The sequence below is a fragment of the Glycine soja genome, chromosome 6, assembly GCF_004193775.1.
Source record: "Glycine soja cultivar W05 chromosome 6, ASM419377v2, whole genome shotgun sequence".
Lineage (NCBI taxonomy): Eukaryota > Viridiplantae > Streptophyta > Magnoliopsida > Fabales > Fabaceae > Glycine > Glycine soja.
In genome coordinates, this window is record NC_041007.1 from 31762991 (window position 1) to 31784738 (window position 21748).

General features: G+C 32.4%; 1 protein-coding gene and 1 long non-coding RNA gene across 8 annotated transcripts; both read left to right on the plus strand.

Annotated features, from left to right (window-relative positions):
- Positions 1-29: 29 nt before the first annotated feature.
- Positions 30-2846, plus strand: LOC114414122 (probable E3 ubiquitin-protein ligase ZFP1). Its single transcript, XM_028378467.1, has 5 exons — positions 30-605; positions 1247-1773; positions 1905-1970; positions 2099-2266; positions 2456-2846. Exons 1-5 carry the CDS (start codon positions 395-397, stop codon positions 2600-2602), a joined length of 1119 nt encoding a protein of 372 aa, XP_028234268.1. The 5' UTR covers positions 30-394; the 3' UTR covers positions 2603-2846.
- A 5081-nt stretch (positions 2847-7927) lies between these two features.
- LOC114416786 lies at positions 7928-13434 on the plus strand. Of its 7 annotated transcripts, none has more exons than XR_003667576.1 (8): positions 7928-8786; positions 8915-8964; positions 9053-9571; positions 9680-9710; positions 10043-10149; positions 10717-10807; positions 11432-11547; positions 13166-13434. It is a non-coding gene; the product is annotated as an uncharacterized LOC114416786 (long non-coding RNA). The 7 variants fall into 7 exon arrangements; XR_003667578.1 differs by having other exon boundaries at positions 9053-9095; positions 9172-9710; XR_003667579.1 differs by having other exon boundaries at positions 9053-9095; positions 9489-9710; positions 13166-13430.
- Positions 13435-21748: the final 8314 nt, after the last annotated feature.

Genomic DNA, 21748 nt, shown 5'->3' on the forward strand with positions numbered 1-21748 from the left:
GTTTGTTTTTTCTGTCTTCTGGGTTCAGGGGTATAGTATTCTGTAAAATTAGAAAAGGGTGATTAAAGGAATGTTCTTTATGCATATGTTGTAGTATGATTAGTTTTGAACAAAAGGGTGTTTGTTTTTGCTGTCTTCTGGGTTCAGGGGTATAGTATTCTGGATAATTAGAAAAGGGTGATTAAAGGAATGTTCTTTATGCATATGTTGTAGTATGATTAATTTTGAACAAAAGCATGTTTGTTTTTGCTGTCTTCTGGGTTCAGGGGTATAGTATTCTGGAAAATTAGAAAAAGGTAGTTAAAGGAATGGTCTTTATGCATATGTTGTAGTATGATTTTATTCACTCTGGTTTGTATATTAGGATTAGATTGCATCAACAAATATCAGTGATATGGATCAAATGAGTCAACAAGTCTATTTTCACTCCGAAAGTATCCATTTCAGTGGCACCAACATCTGTCTAGCTTCAGGGAATGGAATTAGTCTAGATTGCCATTATGTACTAGATGCTCATGACAGCTATTTAGATCAGCACTTTCAACCATATGTACAAGGTCATGCTTTGGCTTGGCATCTGTCTCTTCCAGTGCCATATGTACAAGGTAAAGATAAACTCTTTCTCCTTTTTGTTGTTCTGAAGTTCCCTTTTAAACATTTTCTTGTATATTAATATTTATTTTCCCACTGAATAATTTACAATACCATGCATGTAAGAAATTTTATTCAGGCTTTCTAATAAAAAGTGGAAAACTAAATCTTCTTGGATGTGGTATTTTCAACCAAGCAATAATTTTTTTGAAAGTTATCAGAAATCTGAGATGATATGGTTTGAGGAGAAATACAAGTGACACCAACATAGTGAGGCCATACACCATAGAGTTCAAAGTAGAGAAGAAGAGTACCATAGAAATACATTGTGTAATTGATTGAATAAAATATGGTATAATAGTAAGTACTGCATGTATTTATGGAGTGAATGAACTAAACTAATAAGCACTCATACACTAACAGAACTAACTGCTAACTGTAAACCGGTATAACTACCTATACTAACAGTAAATTTAGTTACATTCAAGTTGAATTCTGTCAAAAGTCTTGTTTTTTTATGTATAAATCTATGACTGGTTTATTCTTCCTTCTATAATCTGCCTCCCACAGTGTTGACTCTAGAGCCAAACAATGTAATGATTTTCTTTCATGGTGAATAGATTTGGTCTTTCTGACTGTTGCCATTATTCTCCAGCTTTCATTGCTAATGGAAGTTCATCAGAGAATGGAAGAATTGGTCCACAGAGATATCATGATACAACTAGCAGCAGAGGTGGCCACAGATTTCCACAAAGATATCATGATACAACTGGCAGCAGAAGTGGCCACAGATTTCCACAAAGATATCATGATACAACTGGCAGCAGAAGTGGCCACAGATTTCCACAGAGATATCATGATTCAACTGGCAGCAGAAGTGGCCACAGATTTCCCCATCCTCCTCCACAGTACCATAGCTTTCATCATCAAGTACTGCCTGCACAAGTGATCAGAGGTCACTCCTTCAACATTCATCCTCCCGTAACTGCACCTTCGTATAGAGTTCCAACAAATCCTTCACACGGTTCTTCAATCCTCATACATGATGCTTTTGAGATGGGTGCTAGGCATCCTGGCTTTGCACCATTTGCAGGCGCACGCATACGCCAGTCTCATAGAGGCAACTTGCAGGAGATGATAACTCTTATAAATCTTCCTCCTGCAGTCTTTTTCCCAGATGATGTAATATTTTCTATTTCTCTTTATACTGCTTTTGGTACTTAATAGTCCATAGGACTTCATGATAGAATCCTAGGTTTATTTTATTGTATTTTTTAAAATACATATATTGATTGTCGTCTTATCTTATGCAGGATGTTGCTTTACTGGTTGACCATCATACTGATATGCACTTGGACACTGAAGATATGTCTTATGAGGCAAGTATACTATGCATAGTCTGATATTGTATTTTGTTAAATGTAGATTAGATATGAAGTCTAGGATACTAAATACTTAATGACTACGGAAAACTTTAATTTGTTAACTCTTTGAAATTGGACAACAGGATCTTCTTGAATTAGGTGAGCAGATTGGCAACGCAAAATCGGGTTTATCAGAAAAAATAATTACAAGTCAAATGAAGACCAAAACTTATATACTACCTACTAATGCTACTAACTTGGAGGAGGCAGATTCTGAGGAACAGGAAACTGATATTTGCATAATATGCCAGGTATGAATTTTAGCATCATGTTTCATTCAATACTTTATTTTTTCCATTGATCCAGCAAATGCCTTACTTTTTGAGATAATTTTTCTTTGGACTTTGAGGTACTAGAAGGGGTTATTCATTTAAGTTTGATGTATTAAAGCACATTTCTCTTTCCTCTATTAATTGGAATGTTTGTGTATGTTTTCATAGGATGAATATAAGAACAAAGAGAATATTGGAATTCTTCGATGCGGCCATGAATATCACGCAGATTGTTTAAGGAGATGGTTACTTGAGAAAAATGTCTGCCCCCTGTGCAAATCAGTAGCATTGACTCCTCCAGGAGAAAAACAATGAGATTTACAAATTCATATTTTTTGTTATGTATATGAACTTGTACATATACACAGTTTCATTGTCCAACTCAATTATTTGTTGGCACCACTGCACCAGAAGATTTATACGTATATCAAGTTGTACAGACTTCTGTTGATATATGTTAACTTTAGGCAATTACATTTTGCTAGTCTTCTGTTTCATTTTTTATGTGAATGGTTGAATGTGCCATGTCCAAAAGTATACAATGAAACCTTTTTATTCATATAGTTCATCTTTATGCTTTCTATACTGTGTCTGTCTGTTATTCATATTGTTCATTTTATTTCATTCTTTTGTGCTATACAATGTATGGTCATGTTCTAGAACTAGAATAATGAACACATTCGTTGATATCAAACAACTATTTTCTTTCTTTCAAAGTTTTCATTAAGTTTGGGTCTCTTTTTATTAACTTTTCTGTTTTTTATTTAAAAACTGATTTCTAAAACAGTTTTATGTCAGTTGTGGGTTGATTTCTCACTCAAACTTTATCAAGTTTTGAAAATTATTTAAAAAACAAGTTTTGGAAGGTAATGTTTTCGTCTGAACCATGGTACAAAAGTGAACGCAACAACGATAAGCTTTTTTAGTGAAAAAGTCTGAACGATGCAAAGCTAATTTGAATGGTGCAAAGAAAACGAAAACTGTGTGTTCTTTGTTAAAATTTAATTGATATTGAAATTTTTCCAATGAAAATTTAAGTTAATTGATTAATAAAATTTTAAATTATGTGTATGTTATTTTATGTGACAAGTTTTAGTAAAATTCGAATTTCATTACAATCTAATTTTGCACTGTTACACGATAAAAAATTACACTGTCTGTCTGAGATTAATTTGAATTACACAACGCCTTAGGTAAATTAGCAAAACGATATTAATTATTAACAACTTTTGGTAAAAACAAATTAACCATTTTTGCTTACTTTAGAATTTTTAAGTAAAATTTAAAAAAGCTAAAAACACCAAAAATGAGCATGACTTGGCCGTGGAGTTACATTAACCATTGTTTAATTTAAAATTTTCAAATCATTAACCCAAAATGGGTATGACTAGGAAATCTTTAGACATAACAAGGGTCCAGTTGCTTTGAAACTTTGGTGATCACAAATTGAGATATGGAGGAATTTCATGTCTTGCTCCAGCCACTTTAGTTTGTTTCATGAAGTTCATGATATTGTAGTATCAGACCTCACTTGATGTCCATTCTCAAAGATCCCTCCTCCTTTTAACTTGATTTATGTTATTTCTCCTTTTATGGCTGCTACTCTTTTGAATTTCTATTTATTTTTCGTGACCTCTTTTATGGAAAAGTGAGACTATTTCCTATTAAAATCATGCTACTGGAATCAATGGTATTTTTTGGATTTTTTTGGCACTACAACTATCTTTAATTTATTTATTTTCAAAACTGTTAAATATGTTTGAGGCATTGTACAATTTATTAAAAACTTTTAGAGTGATGTTTTTTAGAACTAGAACCAAAGAGTCTCTATAAATCATGCGGAACATCTCTGACTTTTTGTGGATTTATATAAGTTCAATTCCATAATTTCTTTTCTTTGACTGAAAATGATAAGGCATGGTGAAAAATTCTTTGAATAAGAAAAGGGTATATTATATTATGATATATATTGGTTTAGCTATAATCACTAAAATTATTATATATAGGAATTCTAGTGATTTGAAAATATTTTAAATGATTTATTTTCTATGATTTCCAAAAGCTGCCCGACAATATTTCAAATAGAGTAAAATAGTTTTCGTGGGACCTAAAATTTAGGGAAAATATATGATGTATAATTGCCCAACTAAAATTTAGGAAAAGTGTCTATATATTTATTAAATTTCACTTCAACAACTTAGAGTTGTCGATCAAAACTTACACGTAAATTTCACTTGAACAACTTAGATTCATTAGATTGAAACCTTAATTTCAAAATAGTTGTTGATCTAATTCACTCTAATCTAACATTAAATAATATAAAATTTATCATTGGAGAAATAATTTTTTTAAAAAGTAATAATTTATTAAATAATTTAGATACTATAATAATTTAGATATTATAATAATTTGAATTATTAAAAGTATTGATTCTGATAAATATGTGGATAAATTTTAAATGATTCACAATATTTTATTTTAATTATTAACTAAGCATACAAATTATGTAATAAACTATTTCGTATATAATAATATTTTATCATAAAATATATCTTAACATATATTTTATTTTTTAAATTAATAATTAAGTATATAAAAAATAAATAATGTACTATATTTATTAAATAAAATAATTATTTAAATGATTATTGTATTTGCCATGAATGACATTTTGTTTCCGGCGTCAAACTGCAGTTTATTACATTTTAAAAAATTGATCTTAAATATTATCTCAATCTTTTCTTTTACAGATTAAAAAATCTCAATACTTCGCACGTTAATATAGGATTAATTAGTGTTAATTAGTGATAGTAGTTTGGAAAAACGCTGGGCTTATTTATTTTAGTACTAAAGAATATACTAATTGATGATACATTAAAGGTGTAATTTGAAAATTTGCACGGCTCTATAACATGCACAATTATTTGGAGTGTCTTTCTAATATTTATTTTATCTTCAACACGGTTTGGAGTTTCCTCTCACTTAAGTTGTTGAGCAAAAATTAATACTATTTTTCTACATGAATATTATTTCCACATGTTTTCTTAAATTCTACTTATATCTTTTTTTTTTTGCTTAAAAATTGCGACTGTTTACTTCTACATAAATATAGGATACAATGAATTTTTTTAAAAATATTTTTTTTTCAGTCATGATTTGAGTCTTAAATAAAAATGTTTTAGCTTGAACTTTATATCTCTCTAAACATTTTTCAAATTTTACTTATTTTTTCAATATCAATAACCTCCCCATATGCTAATTTTTTAGTATTTTATTTTACTTATACAATATTAGTATATTATTTTTATAGAAGAAAAATTAAAAAAACAAAATTATAAAATTTAATTTAATAAATAAGTAATTTTAAAATCAATTAAAAAAATTATATGATATAATATTTATATTTTATAATATTTTAAATTAAAAAAAAGGAGAGAGAAAGTCTCAAATAATCTATATTGGAAATTAAATTAGAAAGTAATATAGATTGAAAAAAAACAGGGAAGGTATTTACAGCAAAAAAATCAAAATCACTTCCTCTTTGTAAGTAGCTATGACTGGAGTCTTTATAGCAAACAATTTGAGTCTTTATTCGCTTAAGGCGTGCAAATGTCCTATTTAAAACTTTATGTTTTTTTTTCTTAAAAATATTCCAATTTTACTTATTTTTTAAGATCAACGACTTTTTTATATGCTATAATTTGACTATTTTATTTTTCTCATGCAATTACACAAGTTGAAGATGAGTATATTGTTATTTAAAAAATGAATTTTTTTTTCATCCATAATTTGAGTCTTTAATTCATTCTCTTGTGACAAACAAGGCTTTATTTTTTTTTTATATATTTCTCAAAAAGTTCAAATTATACTAATTTATGGAAGTAGAGATCAGCAACTTGTTCATACACAGGAAGTAGAGTTGAAATTATTATACATTTGCCAAATGCAATATTTACTCATTTTTATGATTTCTTCCTAAATAAAAATGAAATTTATGAATAAACACTAAATATCTAATTTATGCTTCCTTTCGCATCTTGTTAAACACTTCTTTTATTTAACGGTTTTCAACCAAAAATTATGTCTTAATTTAATTTTAATTTTCACATATGAAATTTTTTTATACATTTTAGTTTTCAGAGTAATGATTATTTTTTGTTTTTATAATTCTTAAATACTATTAGTTTTCAACCAAAAAATATTTTAATATTTATGATTTTCTATTCAATTTTTCAACAATTGGAGTATTAAAGATCTTATAAGAATGAGTGTTTTCCATTTATAACAGTCAATTATCAATAATAAATTATAGTTCCTTCAACTTTGTAACAGTCAAATATGAAATTAATTTTCATTAAAGTTCATAATTACTTATTATGATAAAAGACTATAATAATAATAAATATATATATATATATATATATATATATATATATATATACACAAAAATCAACGGGATTAAAATCTAGTTATATAAGTAAAGTTCACTTGAAAATTTACAGCCGCTAGATCAAAACCTATACTTGCCGTTGATTTGAGAAAATATTATGAAAATTGAAACTTACCTGCTGATCAAAACCTCAACCCTATAATAGTCATTAATTTAAATTAATTTGATATAACATTATTGGAGAATTAAATAGCATAGTAACTTTTTTATACGACTACTAATTATATCATGCTAAAAAATTCATCTATATAATTTATGCACGCATTTAAAATATCTATTTATATATTATTATTATCTTTGCAAAATTTAATTAATTTTAAAATGATTATGATAATAACATTGAATGCAATGTTTTCATATTATACTAACAATAGTAATATACTATCAGTGTTTTTATTAAGTGAAAAAAAAACATCGTTGTAAATATAAATGTATTAAGTGTTTTTATTTATATATATAAGATATAAATAGGTGTATTGAAAAATGAATCTGAAAATAATAATTTTTATTGTTATGTGTATTAAATAGATTGAGAGGAAAATAATAAAATAAATTTGAAATATCCTAAAATAAAAAAAATTATTTATCCTTTTATAAAACCATAAAGTGATAATTATTTCAAAACAATATATTTTTAAATATTATTTTAATAATTATTATTAGTAGTATTAGTTTATTCTTACAATTAATTAGTTTTCAAAAGAAAATATATTCCAAAAAAAATTATTTTCTTATAATCCTCAATATTTTATACATATAAATATTATAATAATAACATTGAACACTATATCAATATTTATTCTCAATTTTCTTAAATTTTTAAAATTAGTTGCTTTAAAATATATTTTATGGAAACTAATAATTTAAGGTACTAATTATTATAATTTATTCTTTGAACTATTATAATTACAAATAAACATTTTATAGATATTTAACTAATTTTTAGTAATATTTAAAAATAAAAATAATAAATTATTAATTGTCTCACACACATAAGACATGACTATCGTTTGATATAGCTGCATAAAAAATATAAGAGATTTTCTCAACAATTTAGTCACACAATATCAACCGAAAGCAATGAAGATAACATACACAAAAGTTTTCACTTGAGGTTTATCATTAATAATAATAATAATAATAATAATAATAATAATAATCTTATCTTATTAACAGAGTGTGTACACTACTAGAAATAGAGCTTTCTACGACACACATTCTAAGACGGTTATCTGGGACCGTCTTAGAATGTGGCGCGGTGACAAACTTGTAATTAAGATACTCGAAATTTCTTTTTACAACACACATTTTAAGACGGTTGTCAATAACCGCCTTAGAATATACTTAGGTGGCAATTTTGTAATTATTGACAAAAACAACAAGGACGGGTTTAAGAGAAAACCGCCTTCGTTTCGTTTCTAGGAATTAATTACCATGTGTGCAGGGCCAGCTTGACGTTCAGCCTTCTTTCTCTCACACACACTCTCTCTACTAAAGTCGCAAACACAAACACTTTGTGAAGTGAAGCAATGGAGTTTCAGATTTAGATCTCGTGCTAAATCATCGATCCGAGAGAGAGAAAGAGAGAGGTGTTGGATTATTGATTCGCCGAAGCATTTGAGGGTTTATCACACACCATTCTCAAACCCTTCGTCAATCAGACGAAAACCAAAAAATGCAAACTTCTTCGTCAATCTCCACAACATGACCAGCAGTGTGATTCTCAGAAGATCCTCTTCCGTAATCTCGCGCCGCTTCTTCGCCGCTCTTGCCTCCATCGAGCCGCTTCCTCACAGGTTCCCCGCCGACAAGTATGGTGTCTCCGACGACGGATCCCGAACCATTCACACGAAGCCCGGACCGTTGAATTTCCACGCGTCGGCGGTTCCTCGTGCGGCGCAGTTCGCCGTCTAGCGCGATTACTCTAACTACGAGGAGGTTAGCGGCGCGAATAGTGACGAAGGACTAGAGATTGCGAATCTTGGGATGGATACGCAGATCGTAGATGCTCTGGCCAAGAAAGGGATTGCAAAGCTCTTCCCCATTCAGGTAATGTCTATTTGCTGTGTTCATTAGTTTTCGTTGGGAAAAATTATGACTTCTTTTTTGTTAATAGGTTTTTTGCTTTGTTAATTGATGTTGCGAGGTTCATGTCTAGTTTTTTATTATGCCATCAGGGGACAGAGATGGTTATATGAGTGATCCTGGGCATGATCTAAATGAAAGGGTTAGGGAGCTTTATTGTTTATAATTTTTTACTTTTTGTCAACATGGTGAGGATCGTATGGCTAAGCTTTTTGAACTGGTATCCGCAGGGTTCTGTTTCTTCCTTAAATGCACATAGGGAGTCTGTTTTTGGTAAGCTTCAAAGGATAAATAAATTGTTCCTATCTGTGTTTGAAATTAGTTTCCCTGAGGTTGGATTTATGAACAGCTTAATTGGAAATGATCGAAGCTCAATTTGATGTTTGGCTTAGGCAAAGCCCTCAGTGATTTGGAAATCCAGTACACCTCTGTTTCAAATTCTTGTTAAATCAGTCTTATATGTGAATAATATCAAGACAACACTCATTAATTGACTATTCTGCACACACGAGATATTCTGCATTACCTATCTATTTGTATTGAATATACTCTTAGTTTGTAATATGTCACTTCCCTTGAAACAATCATACTAGTTTCTATTCCTGTTCCATCTTTTTCAATGTTCTTGTTTGCTATTTTATTATGTTTAATGATGCTGTTATGAAGTATATGTCAGAGCTTTTACAAGAAAGGAAGCTCAGAAGCTGTAATGTCCTAAAAGTTATGGACGAAGCAAATTAAATTTTGAGGTGATGTCTTTTTAAAATTAATATTTCATTTCATTTGTAGTATTACTTTTATTTGTGCGTGCTTTCTTTTCCCATCTTCATGTGTGCTTTCTTTTATTTGTGAGAAAGATGAAGGAGTATGATATTGATGGCACATGAGGTACGACCTCAATCCTAATCTCTCTCATTATCTAATGCTGATTAATTTCCTGCCTTGCCAACTGTCCTTTGAATCTTTTCTTTTAATCAATAAATATTAATTATTCATTTTTGTTAAAAAAAATTAATTTATGATTTTTTTCTTATTTTCTTTTTTAGAGGTGAATCAACCTTATATTTTTATTTCATGGAAGCCAATCTTAGTATTATTCTCTCATATCATAATCTCCTTTATCAATCATTTCATGCATATTTTTTTCTTTTATTATTAAATCAGTCTTATAATTTTAGTGCCTGAACTTATATTGTTCTTTCACATCATAATCTCCTAAGGTTGGCCTCTATGTCTGGCTTTGCTTCTGCTCTATTCGGGATTCTAGAGAAAGTGCATTGGTGTTTATGCTGTACTGGACACACCGCAGAAACAATAAATAAATAATGTTGGCCTCTATGTCTGGCTTTACTTCTGCTGTAAAATTTGTTTAATGTTTTGCATACTTGCCTTTTCTTTTAGGTAGTCATTGATGTTATGTTTATCAGTGTATGTTGAATTATTTTGTACAAAGACTTGTTTTTTATAGTTGGGAATTAGGAGAAATTTATTACAAAGAACTGCCAATTTCAAGCTTTCATGCTGTCCATTTTTCTCTAATTTTAGGCAAAATTAGTTGTGATATTCTTTTTGAGCTTCAAAAGGTGTGAGCATTATTTTTTTAAAGTTCTGTAAGAAAAAGACTAACTAGTTAGACTGGTTGAATTGTGAACTGGTTCAGTTCCAGATTTCTTGTAATGAATATCATTTATCCTTTGTTATTTTGTGTTCCTGGTTATAATGTCCATTTATATCATGTCACTAGGTCCTTTCTAGATTTTTTTGCTGAAGCATTATCCCCTCTAGATATCTACGAGACATATATCTGGGTTGTTATCAATGTATATTTTTAATATATATATATATATATATGGATATATAAAATTGTAATTGAGCCAAACCAACTCCCTTTCAGGGGCGCCCTCTAGGGACTGGGAAGACTCAGACCATACTTGGGATTCTAAGTACACCATTTTGCATGCTACTCCTACAAGAATGCATTCAAAGTAAGTATAATATTTTTACATATTTCTGTAGTCTTCTATGTCTAAAAATTCTGTTTATGGTTTTCATTTTTGTCTTGAGCAAAGCATTATAAGAGTGTGCCTGGTAGAGGTGAGATTTTGAAGCATTTTTTGCTTCTACCAAGCAATTTATGGTCACATTATTATTATAAGAGTGCCAGCTAGTCGTATTGTTCCCAAAATTACATTTGCTAGCACAGCTAGTCGTAATGTTTCATCAAGAACATGCGTAGGAATTTTTCTACTTTGTAATTATGTAGTAATTTCTTTTAAGAAAATAATTATGTATAACTTATTTATTTAATCATTATTATCTTTTGTCAATTATTATTATTATCATTTTTTAAGAGTCAATTAATACATAATATTTTAAATAATTTTTAGTCATTTAATTTTTAATATTTTAAATAATCATATGTTTTATGAGTTTAATGTCTATGGCTAAATAATTAGATTGAAATCAAGTTCAGGATTCTAAGTAGCATGATATTCTGCAATGGCTTTGTTGGTGAACTAATATGTTTTTTTGTTTCTTTTTCAAATTTTGAAGTTATGTACTTAGTTGGGGATGATATATTTTTTTTTATTTCTTGAATTCTTGTTTAGGGGAGTTGTACTTGCCTGCAGCCCAATAGATGCAGCCTTGGTGGCTACTGCAGGCGGTGATGACAGACGATTTCTCAGGAAGATTGGCCAAGGGGATTGGGCTTTTGAGCTTCAAGGTATTTGCATGACACTAAAGTTAGTGATGGATTAATATTTTTCCATTTATCACCAATGTCAAAATATTTGGTAAAATCAAGATAATGGAGGCAATACATTATAGAGAGGTAGACTTAATCTATCACATTTAAGACGTTGCAATGTGATTGTGTTATAAATTTTTATTTTTATTCTTGAATTAATCTAAAAATATCTCTTAGACAAATGTTAGTTTTATAATATTTTATACAAAAGGCTACAGAAATAAAAACAAAAGAAAGATAAAAACATGTGATGGGTTGAATAGTATGACAAAAACATGTGATGGGCAGAATATATATATATATATATATATATATATATATATATATATATATATATATATATATAAACATGATGTGTTAATTAAGGAGTCCTCTCTGTAATCCCAAGAATATTTGGGCCAATACGACTTATGCTTCTTTTTGTAAAAAAAATTATTGTGATATGGTTGCTTGTGCACGCTAAATCTTGTTTTGGTTGGCAAGTGTTATCTCTTAAGTTTTGGTATTTTTTTGTGACTGCTTGCCATGTTTAGATTCTATGGTTAATGCAAAGTTAATTGTCTACTGCACGTATCATTATATCTTGATTGTATTCAATTGGTTTAGGAACTACCTTTCTTTTGTATTAATACAAGAACTCTTTGTTACTTAGGAACTACTGCAAAGTTAATCTTCTAATTATTTATTAGTGTAACTACTAAACGCGTTAATGTTTTAAATTCAAAGTATTTAGTTGCGTTAATCTTCTAATTATTTTAATAATATTTTTTATTAAATATATATTAATTTATATAAGTTTGGTAAAACCTTTGTAATATTCTAAATATAATTTACAGGTTTTAAAATATTTATTTATTTTAAATTTTAATTATAATATAATTTATAAATTTCAACTATTTAATTATTAAAAATAAAAAATTATAGTTGTCTAAAATTAATATTTATCCCTCATTCCCTTGTAATAGACAACCAATATTTAATTGAAAAACAAGAAAATATAATAATTAAAACCGAGGCACATCAAGCATGTGAGCATAACTTGATTGAGTTTGTTTTTTTTAGCTTTCTTTTTTAATGTTGGATATCGTATATGAGTTGTCTTGTTTTATGCATTTCAAGTGTTTGATAAATTTCCAGAGTGGCCATAAGTATTTTTTGTTATATTTTGAAAAATGCTTATATGGATTGATTAATGATTTCTTAATGGATCTTTAGATCTGTAAGCTAATGCAGATTAACTTTGATTCTTTGTTTGATTATTGTCGGACAAGTGTCTGCCCCTTATACATTGCTGGGACACTTTTGAGAAAAATACTTCTAATCTCACACTTCCTATCAAGGATCACCTTTGTCAAGAAAATTACACTTTGGGCTTGAAGTGTGCAGAATGCATAGGTTTCTTATATTGTGAAGAATAAAAGGTTTTGTTATATTGTTTGACATTATTGTGTTGTAGCCCATTAATTTTCTTTCTGCTTTGACATCATGTAATGAACCAACTCTCCAATAGGCGTTAGGCTTTAATTATTTAGTGAATTCTCATGAAAGGTTCTTTATTTAACACTTGTATTGTGTGTTGTTTTCTTTATTGTAGGAGGCTGGTAAGAAGTCCCTGGAAAAAGCTACTGAGCGTGTGAGATGCCTTGAGGATGATTTAGCAAAGTCTAGGTAAGGTTTCAAATTTGCTATATTTTCAGAAAAATATTGCATCGGTGTTCATAATTTTTTTAGAAACATGATTGCTATAAGTAATTCTAGATTTCTTATAAATACTACCATCATGATCACACTCAGCCTTTAAACTACATTATTTTGCCATATTTTATGAATTGGGGGGAAAATTTTCATGAAAACAAATTTTTAAGAACAAAATTTGCTACATTGTAAAACTTTAAGACTAAAAAATACAGTTAATTTTTTTTTTCGTTCATGACTTAATGTAACACCCTAAATTTTTCTTCTCACTTATCTCATTCTTAGAATCATCGATTTGTTTCATCGAATTAGGTGGATGTGAATGGTGACATTGCTAACTTGGCACTCTACTGCACATCCATGTCAGCATTTCTATTAAATATTGAATGTTAATTTAACGAATAAAAAAAATGCACACTTAAAATAGTGGGAGGATCAAATTCACAAAAAAAAAAAAATGGGGGAGGGGGGGGACCAAATTCAAAGATAGTAATGAGACCAAAAGTGTAATTAAGTCAATAATTAATCTGGTAAAATTGATATATGATGGAAATACTTATCCTGTATTCATGAATAGCTTGCAATATGGACTGTGGATAACTTTCTTGTTGGAACTTGATATCTTTTTATATCATAAATCATCTGCAGAAACAGAATAAATGAGTTGCATGAGAAATATTTTGAAGCACTTTTTATCAGAGATGCAAAATGTTTGTTTGTGCTTGAGACTTTTTGTGCATGGCTCCTATCATATCTTCATTCTATTAATTCTTTTATCTTCAAATTACGTAAGCTACTTATTTAGAAAATTGTTAGAGCAGTACCACTTGTGACCTTGTTAGGTTGGCATAGCAGGTAAATCAATCTTCATCATATTATTGTCTTCTATTTCTCAAGTAGCTATTGTCTTGTGTGTGTCAATTTTTCTCTCTGCATCCCATGGATAACTTCCTAAAGTTTATTGATTTCACATATACTATATTGAGTTCTTTCACAATTTGTGATGGATCTTTGAGTAAAAAATTGAACTTTAATGGTTCCACTGTAATTACCGGATGCAGAAATTCTAAATTTTTATGTATGTTATTTTGTGTTCAAGCATTGCACTATGACATCATTTAATCTGTGTAGTTTATCCAATCTACAGGGGAAAGACTTTTGCTTCAAATCAATTTTTAGTGTAGTATTAGTTAAAGATATTTTAAGAAATAACCAAAAATATTACAAAAAATAAAACCACCCCAAAAAAATTATAAAAAAAATACTGAATTTTCTAAGACGATTATGATAAAAATCGTCTTAGAAAGAGAGACATACTAAAACGGTTGTTGAAAAACCGTCTTAATATGTCATTCATGAACTTGAGAATCTAAGACGGTTATGGTAAAAACCGCCTTAAAATAGAAGCTATACTACAACGGTTGCTAGATAACCGTTTTAGTATGTCTAGCTTTCTAAGAATATGTCATTCATGAACTCAAGTCCAAGAATGACATTCTAAGACGGTTATCCAATAACCGTCTTAGTATGTCTTGCTTTCTAAGACGATTTCTCTAATAACCGTCTTTGATGAGTAACATATTCTAAGACGATTATTTGAATAACCGTCTTGGAAAACCTACTATATAAAGACGTTTCAAAAACCGTCATTGTATATATTTAACCATTTTACGACACTGGCATCTACGACGGTTAAAAACCGTCGTAAAATGTCCAAATCAACCGACTTAAAAAATTACTTTTGTAGTAGTGGTAATAAAGTAAGACCAATTAAAATATCACATAATTAAACTAATATCTTCAAAATTGTTAAAATATCAATTTAAAATAAATAAATATATATATATATATATATATATATATATATATTATATATATATATATATATATATATTTACATAAAAATATTTAAAAACCCTTGATTGCAAGTACACAAAATTCAATTTTTCTAAACATGTTAATATTAACAATAACATAATATATATATATATATATATATATATATATATATATATATATATTATTTTTAATTTATATCATTCATATATGTATTACATTAATTTTATTGTTGGGAGAAAGAACAAAACAAAATAAATTTCAATATGTATCCCCTTCTTTTCTAGACATATCTTTGACACCCCTTCATCTAAGGATGATAACTTTTGTTAAATATTTTGAAGTGAATCACATACATGTCCTTCCTATCCTCCTTAGCTTCAACATTTAATCTTGGTTGATGCTTTGAGGGTAGCTTCTTTTAACACTTTTACTATGCTTTTAAAATATCGCTGTTAAAGTGCAGCCAAGACATCCGAAAGGTCTCCTTAAAAACCGGTTCATAAGGGGGTGGCCTACCCAGCTATGATAGCATCTTAGAATCAATAATGTGAGAGGCCTAACTCAACACCAAAAGCTAGCTCAAGGGGTGAGGGTCGCTTCTCATTTATATATTCTAATTTGGCTTTATTTTTAGCCGATGTGGGACTTGGATATTTCTCAATACACCCCCCGCATGCCCAACACTACTTGGGCTTGGTGTGTGGACAATGAATGGTGGGTGGCCCTTTTTTATTGATCTTGAACATAAGACTTGAAATACACCCCCTCACGCCCTACCACTTCTTGGGCCTTTTTTGGTGCACGAATGACAAATTGGTGGGTGGCCCACTTTTATTAATCTTGAATATGAGACTTGAAATACACCCCCTCAAGTTAGTTTGGACACTCCAATTAGTTTAGATCACTAGTATAGGTAAAATTGGTATGCCCTCTCTAACCTCCATAGATAATGTCTTATATGTTGAAGGTCTAAAGTATAACCTGTTAAACATAAGTTAATTTTGTGACAATAGTTATATTGTTTCCTTCAACAAAGACAAGTGTATGGATTAGACACAAAATGACAAGACACTCTTTACAATCAGACGATAAAACAATCTATATGAGATTGATATGGTAGATTTTAGTAAATAGAATGTAACATGTTTGTTATATAAAGAAGATGAGAGATGGATTTAACTAAAAACAACTTTAGTTAGTAAAAGGAGTATCTAAAATTTCTTGGAAAGTTTCTGAAAGTACTAGACATTATGACTTAGAGAAGGATTAACATTATGTGTCTTCAAGAAAATAAATGACTTGGGAGAAGAATTTTGTAGCTATAAAAGGGAATAAGGATAGTATTTTATCTTTAAAATTAATGGTTCCACGAGAGATTATTTGTAACATATATATTTATGTTAACTTTGGTTAACTTAATTGATACAATTTATAAGTGAAAACGTAATTTAAAGCATAAAACTTAATTAAATAGAATTTTTGTATTAACATTTTTCCTTAAGCAAGATCCTGGGTTTTTGTACTAACATGTTTCCTTAAGCAAGATCTTGGATTTGAGGCTTGTGGATGAAGAAAATTTGGTTGAGAGGTGAGACCCCACTAAAGGTGACCGACCAGGTTTTTCGATAGAGATTAGCTATTAATAAAGCTAATGGATTTTCCTCTCTGTGTCATGGTGATAAAAAAAAATGATGTTTTGTAAATTTCTATATAAGCTAATTTTGGTGATTAACTAATTCACCTAAAACATAGATTGTGCTTGAATCAAATGACAAAAGAAAAATTCTAACACCATGTATTGAAATAATATTGTTTGTTTGATGTTAAATGCATATCTTACGATAAATAATTCTTGGGAATAAAAGTACCTAGAACATCCCACCACACATATTAATTTACTACTCTACCCTTAAGTTATTTTGGCTTCACCCAAATGGTGTTTGCATTAGCCTCTCCAAGCTAATAGCCCGAGTATTGTTATTGGCTGAGTAATGACATTGTTGGGTTGGTGGGAAACTTGGCCGTATAGGAATGGCAGTCACAGCATGGGTTTCTCCCTCTTTCTCACCCTCTTCATTTGCCCCAGTTTTCTCAGTCGTCCTAGTAGGATGATCAAATTTGCCTCTTTTCGGATCCACTTCGATCTTTTTGCTGGCGAAGACCAAATCTGTAAAACTTGAAGGTGTGTAACCCACCATTTTTTTCATAGTAGAACACCGGTCACGTGTCTACTATCATTGTGATAATCTCTTTCTCTGTTTTTGGGGGTGCTACTTGAGTTGCCAAGTCTCTCCATCTTTGGGCGTATTCTTTGAAAGATTCGTGCCCCCTTTTTGCACACTTTTTGTAGTTGCATCCTATCCAGAGCCATTTCAGAATTGTACTGACACCGCCTAACGAAGGCAACCATTAGGTCCTTCCAAGAATGGACTCAGGAAGGTTCCTAAGTTAGTATACCAGGTGACAGTTTTCCTAGTAAGACTTTCTTGGAAGGAATGTATCAGCAATTCCTCATCTTTTGCGTATGCCTCCATCTTCCGATAATACATCTTTAGATGGTTCTTGGGGCAAGTAGTCCCCTTGTACTTGTCAAAGTCCAACACCTTGAACTTGGGAGGGGTGATGATATTGGGTACTAGGAACAACTCTTCTAGGTTAGCAAAGGCATAATCTTCACCTCCTTCAATGGCCCTGAGCCTTTCCTTTAGATGATCCACCTTTCCCTTTTCAGCCATAGCAGGAGGGGCTCTTCCCACCGCAAAATGCAAGGGTTATGGTTGTGGGCGAAACTGAGGGCCCTCCAAAGTGTTTGGCATGGGTATACCACCAACTGCTTGCCCTTCAGTGGTATATCCGAGGCAAGGCTCGAAGTCAGCTAGATTGTGGTGGGCAATTTCATGTGCCTCCCCCATGGGTTGAGAGACATTTCAATGAGTATGGGAGTGGAGTTATTGAAATCCTCATTGGGAATGTATGCCACATTGGGTGGTGTATAGTTGGGAGGCCAGCCATATGGTGGGAATGCATGCTTGTTTTGAATTTGCACATAATGGGGGGCCGCCCGTACTTCCCAAATCTTTGCCTACCATTTGCTCTTTCATGGCCTCCATGTCGGCCTTCATCTGCTCTTGCACCTTCTCTATTTCATCCATTACTCTAGCTCTAGCACAGGTTCGATAAGGGCGCCGTAAAGCGTGTTTTTTTCTTTTTGATAATAACAATTAAGTTCATTTTTACTTTATTTTATTTTATTTTATTTTTTTTTTATTTTCTTTTTCAAGGAAAGAATGCAATGAGCAATGCAACCAATGAAAAGCTTGGATGTATGCGAATGATGCACAATTGAAGTATTGCGAATTTTTACGCATGATATGGGGTTGAATCAATTTAGATTTTCAACATGGTCCATGACATCTTTGTCAAGGTGAAACTGGAAGTAACAAGGACATCAACAATCCTAAATATGTTTGGCAGTAGACGAAGCAGTGATGTGACTCGATTCATCTTTTGCCCCAATTTTGCAAGACGGTTACTTCCATATTTCAACTTGACTTGATGAACCTTTTTGTAAAAGTATGAGCTTGGTTCAACCCTATAATCCAAGAAATGGCAATTCTGATCGCCAATACTTCAACAACATCTCATAGGGATGAATGACTCGGGCATACTTTAAGCTATGCATGGAAAATGTAATTATGAAATTGAGATGCCCGAAGAAACACCATTTCCTAGTTAACCATGCATTAGGTACCATGTTCACTCATTTTGTTTTTTAAGTGAAACGGGTTTATGATCCTAACATGGTTGGCTCATGGTGCCTAACACATGCAACTAAGAATGTAGTGTGAAGTTTCGCGCTTCCCCCTTTTTGTTTTTGTTTTGTAGAGGAAAACGCAAGGATGAGCAAACATGAAAACAAATGGTATGCAATTTTGCATATCAAAAAGTTTGTTGAACGCATATGCATGATGATGCCATGACTCATGCAAAATGTGAGGCTGGAATATGATAACGGACAAATGCAGGAACGATATGTTCATTATGATGTTATGAAGAGATGCTTATGCGATGCATGATATGAATGCATTTTACGGACACGAGAGCCCGGAAAATTATCTCTTCTTACTTGCGCATTTGGGGGCGCAGTGCCCCATGTGTACAATTAAGAAGGTGATATGGACCTTCCGGCTTCCCGTGACAAAGGACGAGACCAACATACAATGCATGCTAGGGATAAAATGCGGGAGTGACTTGATTCGCACTGATTTTTGGAGTAAAAACGTGGGATAAACTCATTTTATTCAAAAAGTTATAACTAGTCAAGATCTGAGCGACAATACGAACTTCCTAGCGGTTTCTAATCATATGGTCCATTAAGTCTATCATATGTTGACAATAGCTGAGAAGTCCGTGGATCTCCTCGGGAGCGGAGTAGGTGTCCACCATTGCTTTGGCCTTGGTTAGCAATCGGGGAAGTTCTTGACTCCCGCTCAAGGTAAGAGCAAATCGGTCCATCCACACGGTTGCCTCTTGGTGCAATGAATCAATTACCCTTTCCCTTGCTTCCCTTTCTGCTGATATCTTGGCGTACTCATCTTCTAGCCTTTGCTCGTGAGTCGCCGCTAGATTTAGCTTCTCTTTGCACTCATCGATGATGGCCCACATATTCCCTTCAGTCTCACTTTAACTGTTGGGACAAATTTCTTTTCGACCTAAGGCAAGCCTTTAGCTCGTCCTTCCAGATCATGCCTTTGACCCATGATGATTCCTTTCACCTCTTCAGAGTTTGAGCTCACTATTGCTGCCCTATAAAGCCCCTCAAAACTTGTTTTGGTCGTGTTCTTCCTTTTGGGCCTTCTTGGTTTCTCATTCCAAGGCTTCATCGATGGCCATATTAACGTCCCTTAGTTCATCATACTCTCTTCAGACTTTGATGGCTATGGACTTGAACTTCTCTTTGACTACCCGGGCTCTTTCAAGCTTTGCCTTTAGCGCTTGCACCTCATCACTTTCTTCTGAAGCTTTAACCTCATTGTCTCTCACAGTCTTTAGATTTGGGAGCCAATCCAATCCTTGTGTCCGGACTCTCAGCCACTTATGATAGCCACCGATGATCCCATTACTGCTTCCCCTAAGCTCTCTGTCCTTTCTTCATGCCGCATCCCATGCCTTGCGAACTCCTTGGAGTACCTTTGCATTGGGGTCACTGAAACCCCGTGTAATGAAAGGCGTGATGCTTTTGTCTAATGGCGCTCCTCTCACAGGGTAGCCAAGCTGTCTTATGGCGAGGACGGGATTATAATTAATACAACCCCTTGTTCCATCAAGGGAACATTTGGACATCCTTCGCATGAAGATAGAATCCTGATTCTTCCTTCCTTCTAGCGAGGGAACAAATTAACAGACGCCCCTCCATGCTAGCCAAGAGTTGGTCCCAATTCGCCTTCCCTTTTTCGACGCACGAGCGGTGACCTTGTAGCGGATAGACGGGCCTACCTTCTTGGAGAAAAGGGTGTGAAACCAGCCACACATAGAGAGCCAGTGCACAACAAAAAATTCTTGCGTCGCTCTTTTCACATCCCCGGTCGAACGTGTCATACATGGCCAAAATGGCGACGACCGGGCTTTCCTTGCCATGATGAAAGGCGAGGAAAGCGTCAATTACTGCTAGGTCCACTAACCCTTCCATATTCGGAAAGAGGACAACTCCAAAGATCAAAAGCGCCAAGATGTCAATAAAAGAAAGCCCATTCGCCTTGATTTTCCAAGGCCTTTGCCCTTTCCTCCAAACACTTCCTTGATACTCCGACTACCCCATTCCTATTTTGCTTTACCTGGTTCAACTCTTGTGCTGAGATTCTCACTACCTTGGCAACTCTTGTCGTGGAGGGATAGAACCCAGAGAAAAGATATGGCTTCCTTCCTCCTAGTGGGCATCCCAGGATTTCTTCAAACTCTTTCACAGTCGGCACTAGCTGGAAGTCCTCTAATGTGAAGCACCTTAGGGGCTGGTCATAATACTGGGAAAGGGATGCAATCGGTTCCATGGAGACTTCTACTCTAGCTAGGTCCCAAATCTTACCATAGGCTTTGCGGAAGGCTTGCCGTTGAAGTTGACCCATTAATTGCCCCAACTCTCGTAAACTAGTGACCTCTAAGCTCTTGATTTTGACTTGATAGAACCTCTTTTTAAGCGAAGGCTTTTGACTTGATCCCATGTTTTACTAAAGTGAAATAAAATCTAGTGTGAATCAAAACTCCGACATCTATCATGGGTGGAATGGATGAATGCATGAAGAAATACATATGACACAGATGCAATTTACGAATACGGGAGCCCGAGAAATTGTTTCCTTCTTGGATACAACGTTTGGGCAGCGTGGCACCCAACGTATGTTTTTAAGAAGGCGACACGGACCCTCCATTGGTTTGCTAAAGTGAGGGGATCAAAGACGAAACCCACGCATGATGCATATGCGAAAGGCACAACACGGGGATGTACATAGTACGACAATATTCACAAACAAATATAAGCAAAAGGGTATATGATACTTATGCATGGCAGTGTGAAAAATGGCACGCAGCGTGTTTGCTCCGTGCCCCTATTTAAGGGACCTATAAGGGAGAGAGCTAACTAGGCTTT

Excerpts from the sequence above, each read along its gene's own strand:
- LOC114414122 (XM_028378467.1), top strand. The coding sequence starts at position 395 with ATGGATCAAATGAGTCAACAAGTCTATTTTCACTCCGAAAGTATCCAT. Across the intron at positions 1,971-2,098 it reads CTGAAGATATGTCTTATGAG|GATCTTCTTGAATTAGGTGA; the intron begins GCAAGTATACTA and ends ATTGGACAACAG. Across the intron at positions 2,267-2,455 it reads ATATTTGCATAATATGCCAG|GATGAATATAAGAACAAAGA; the intron begins GTATGAATTTTA and ends ATGTTTTCATAG.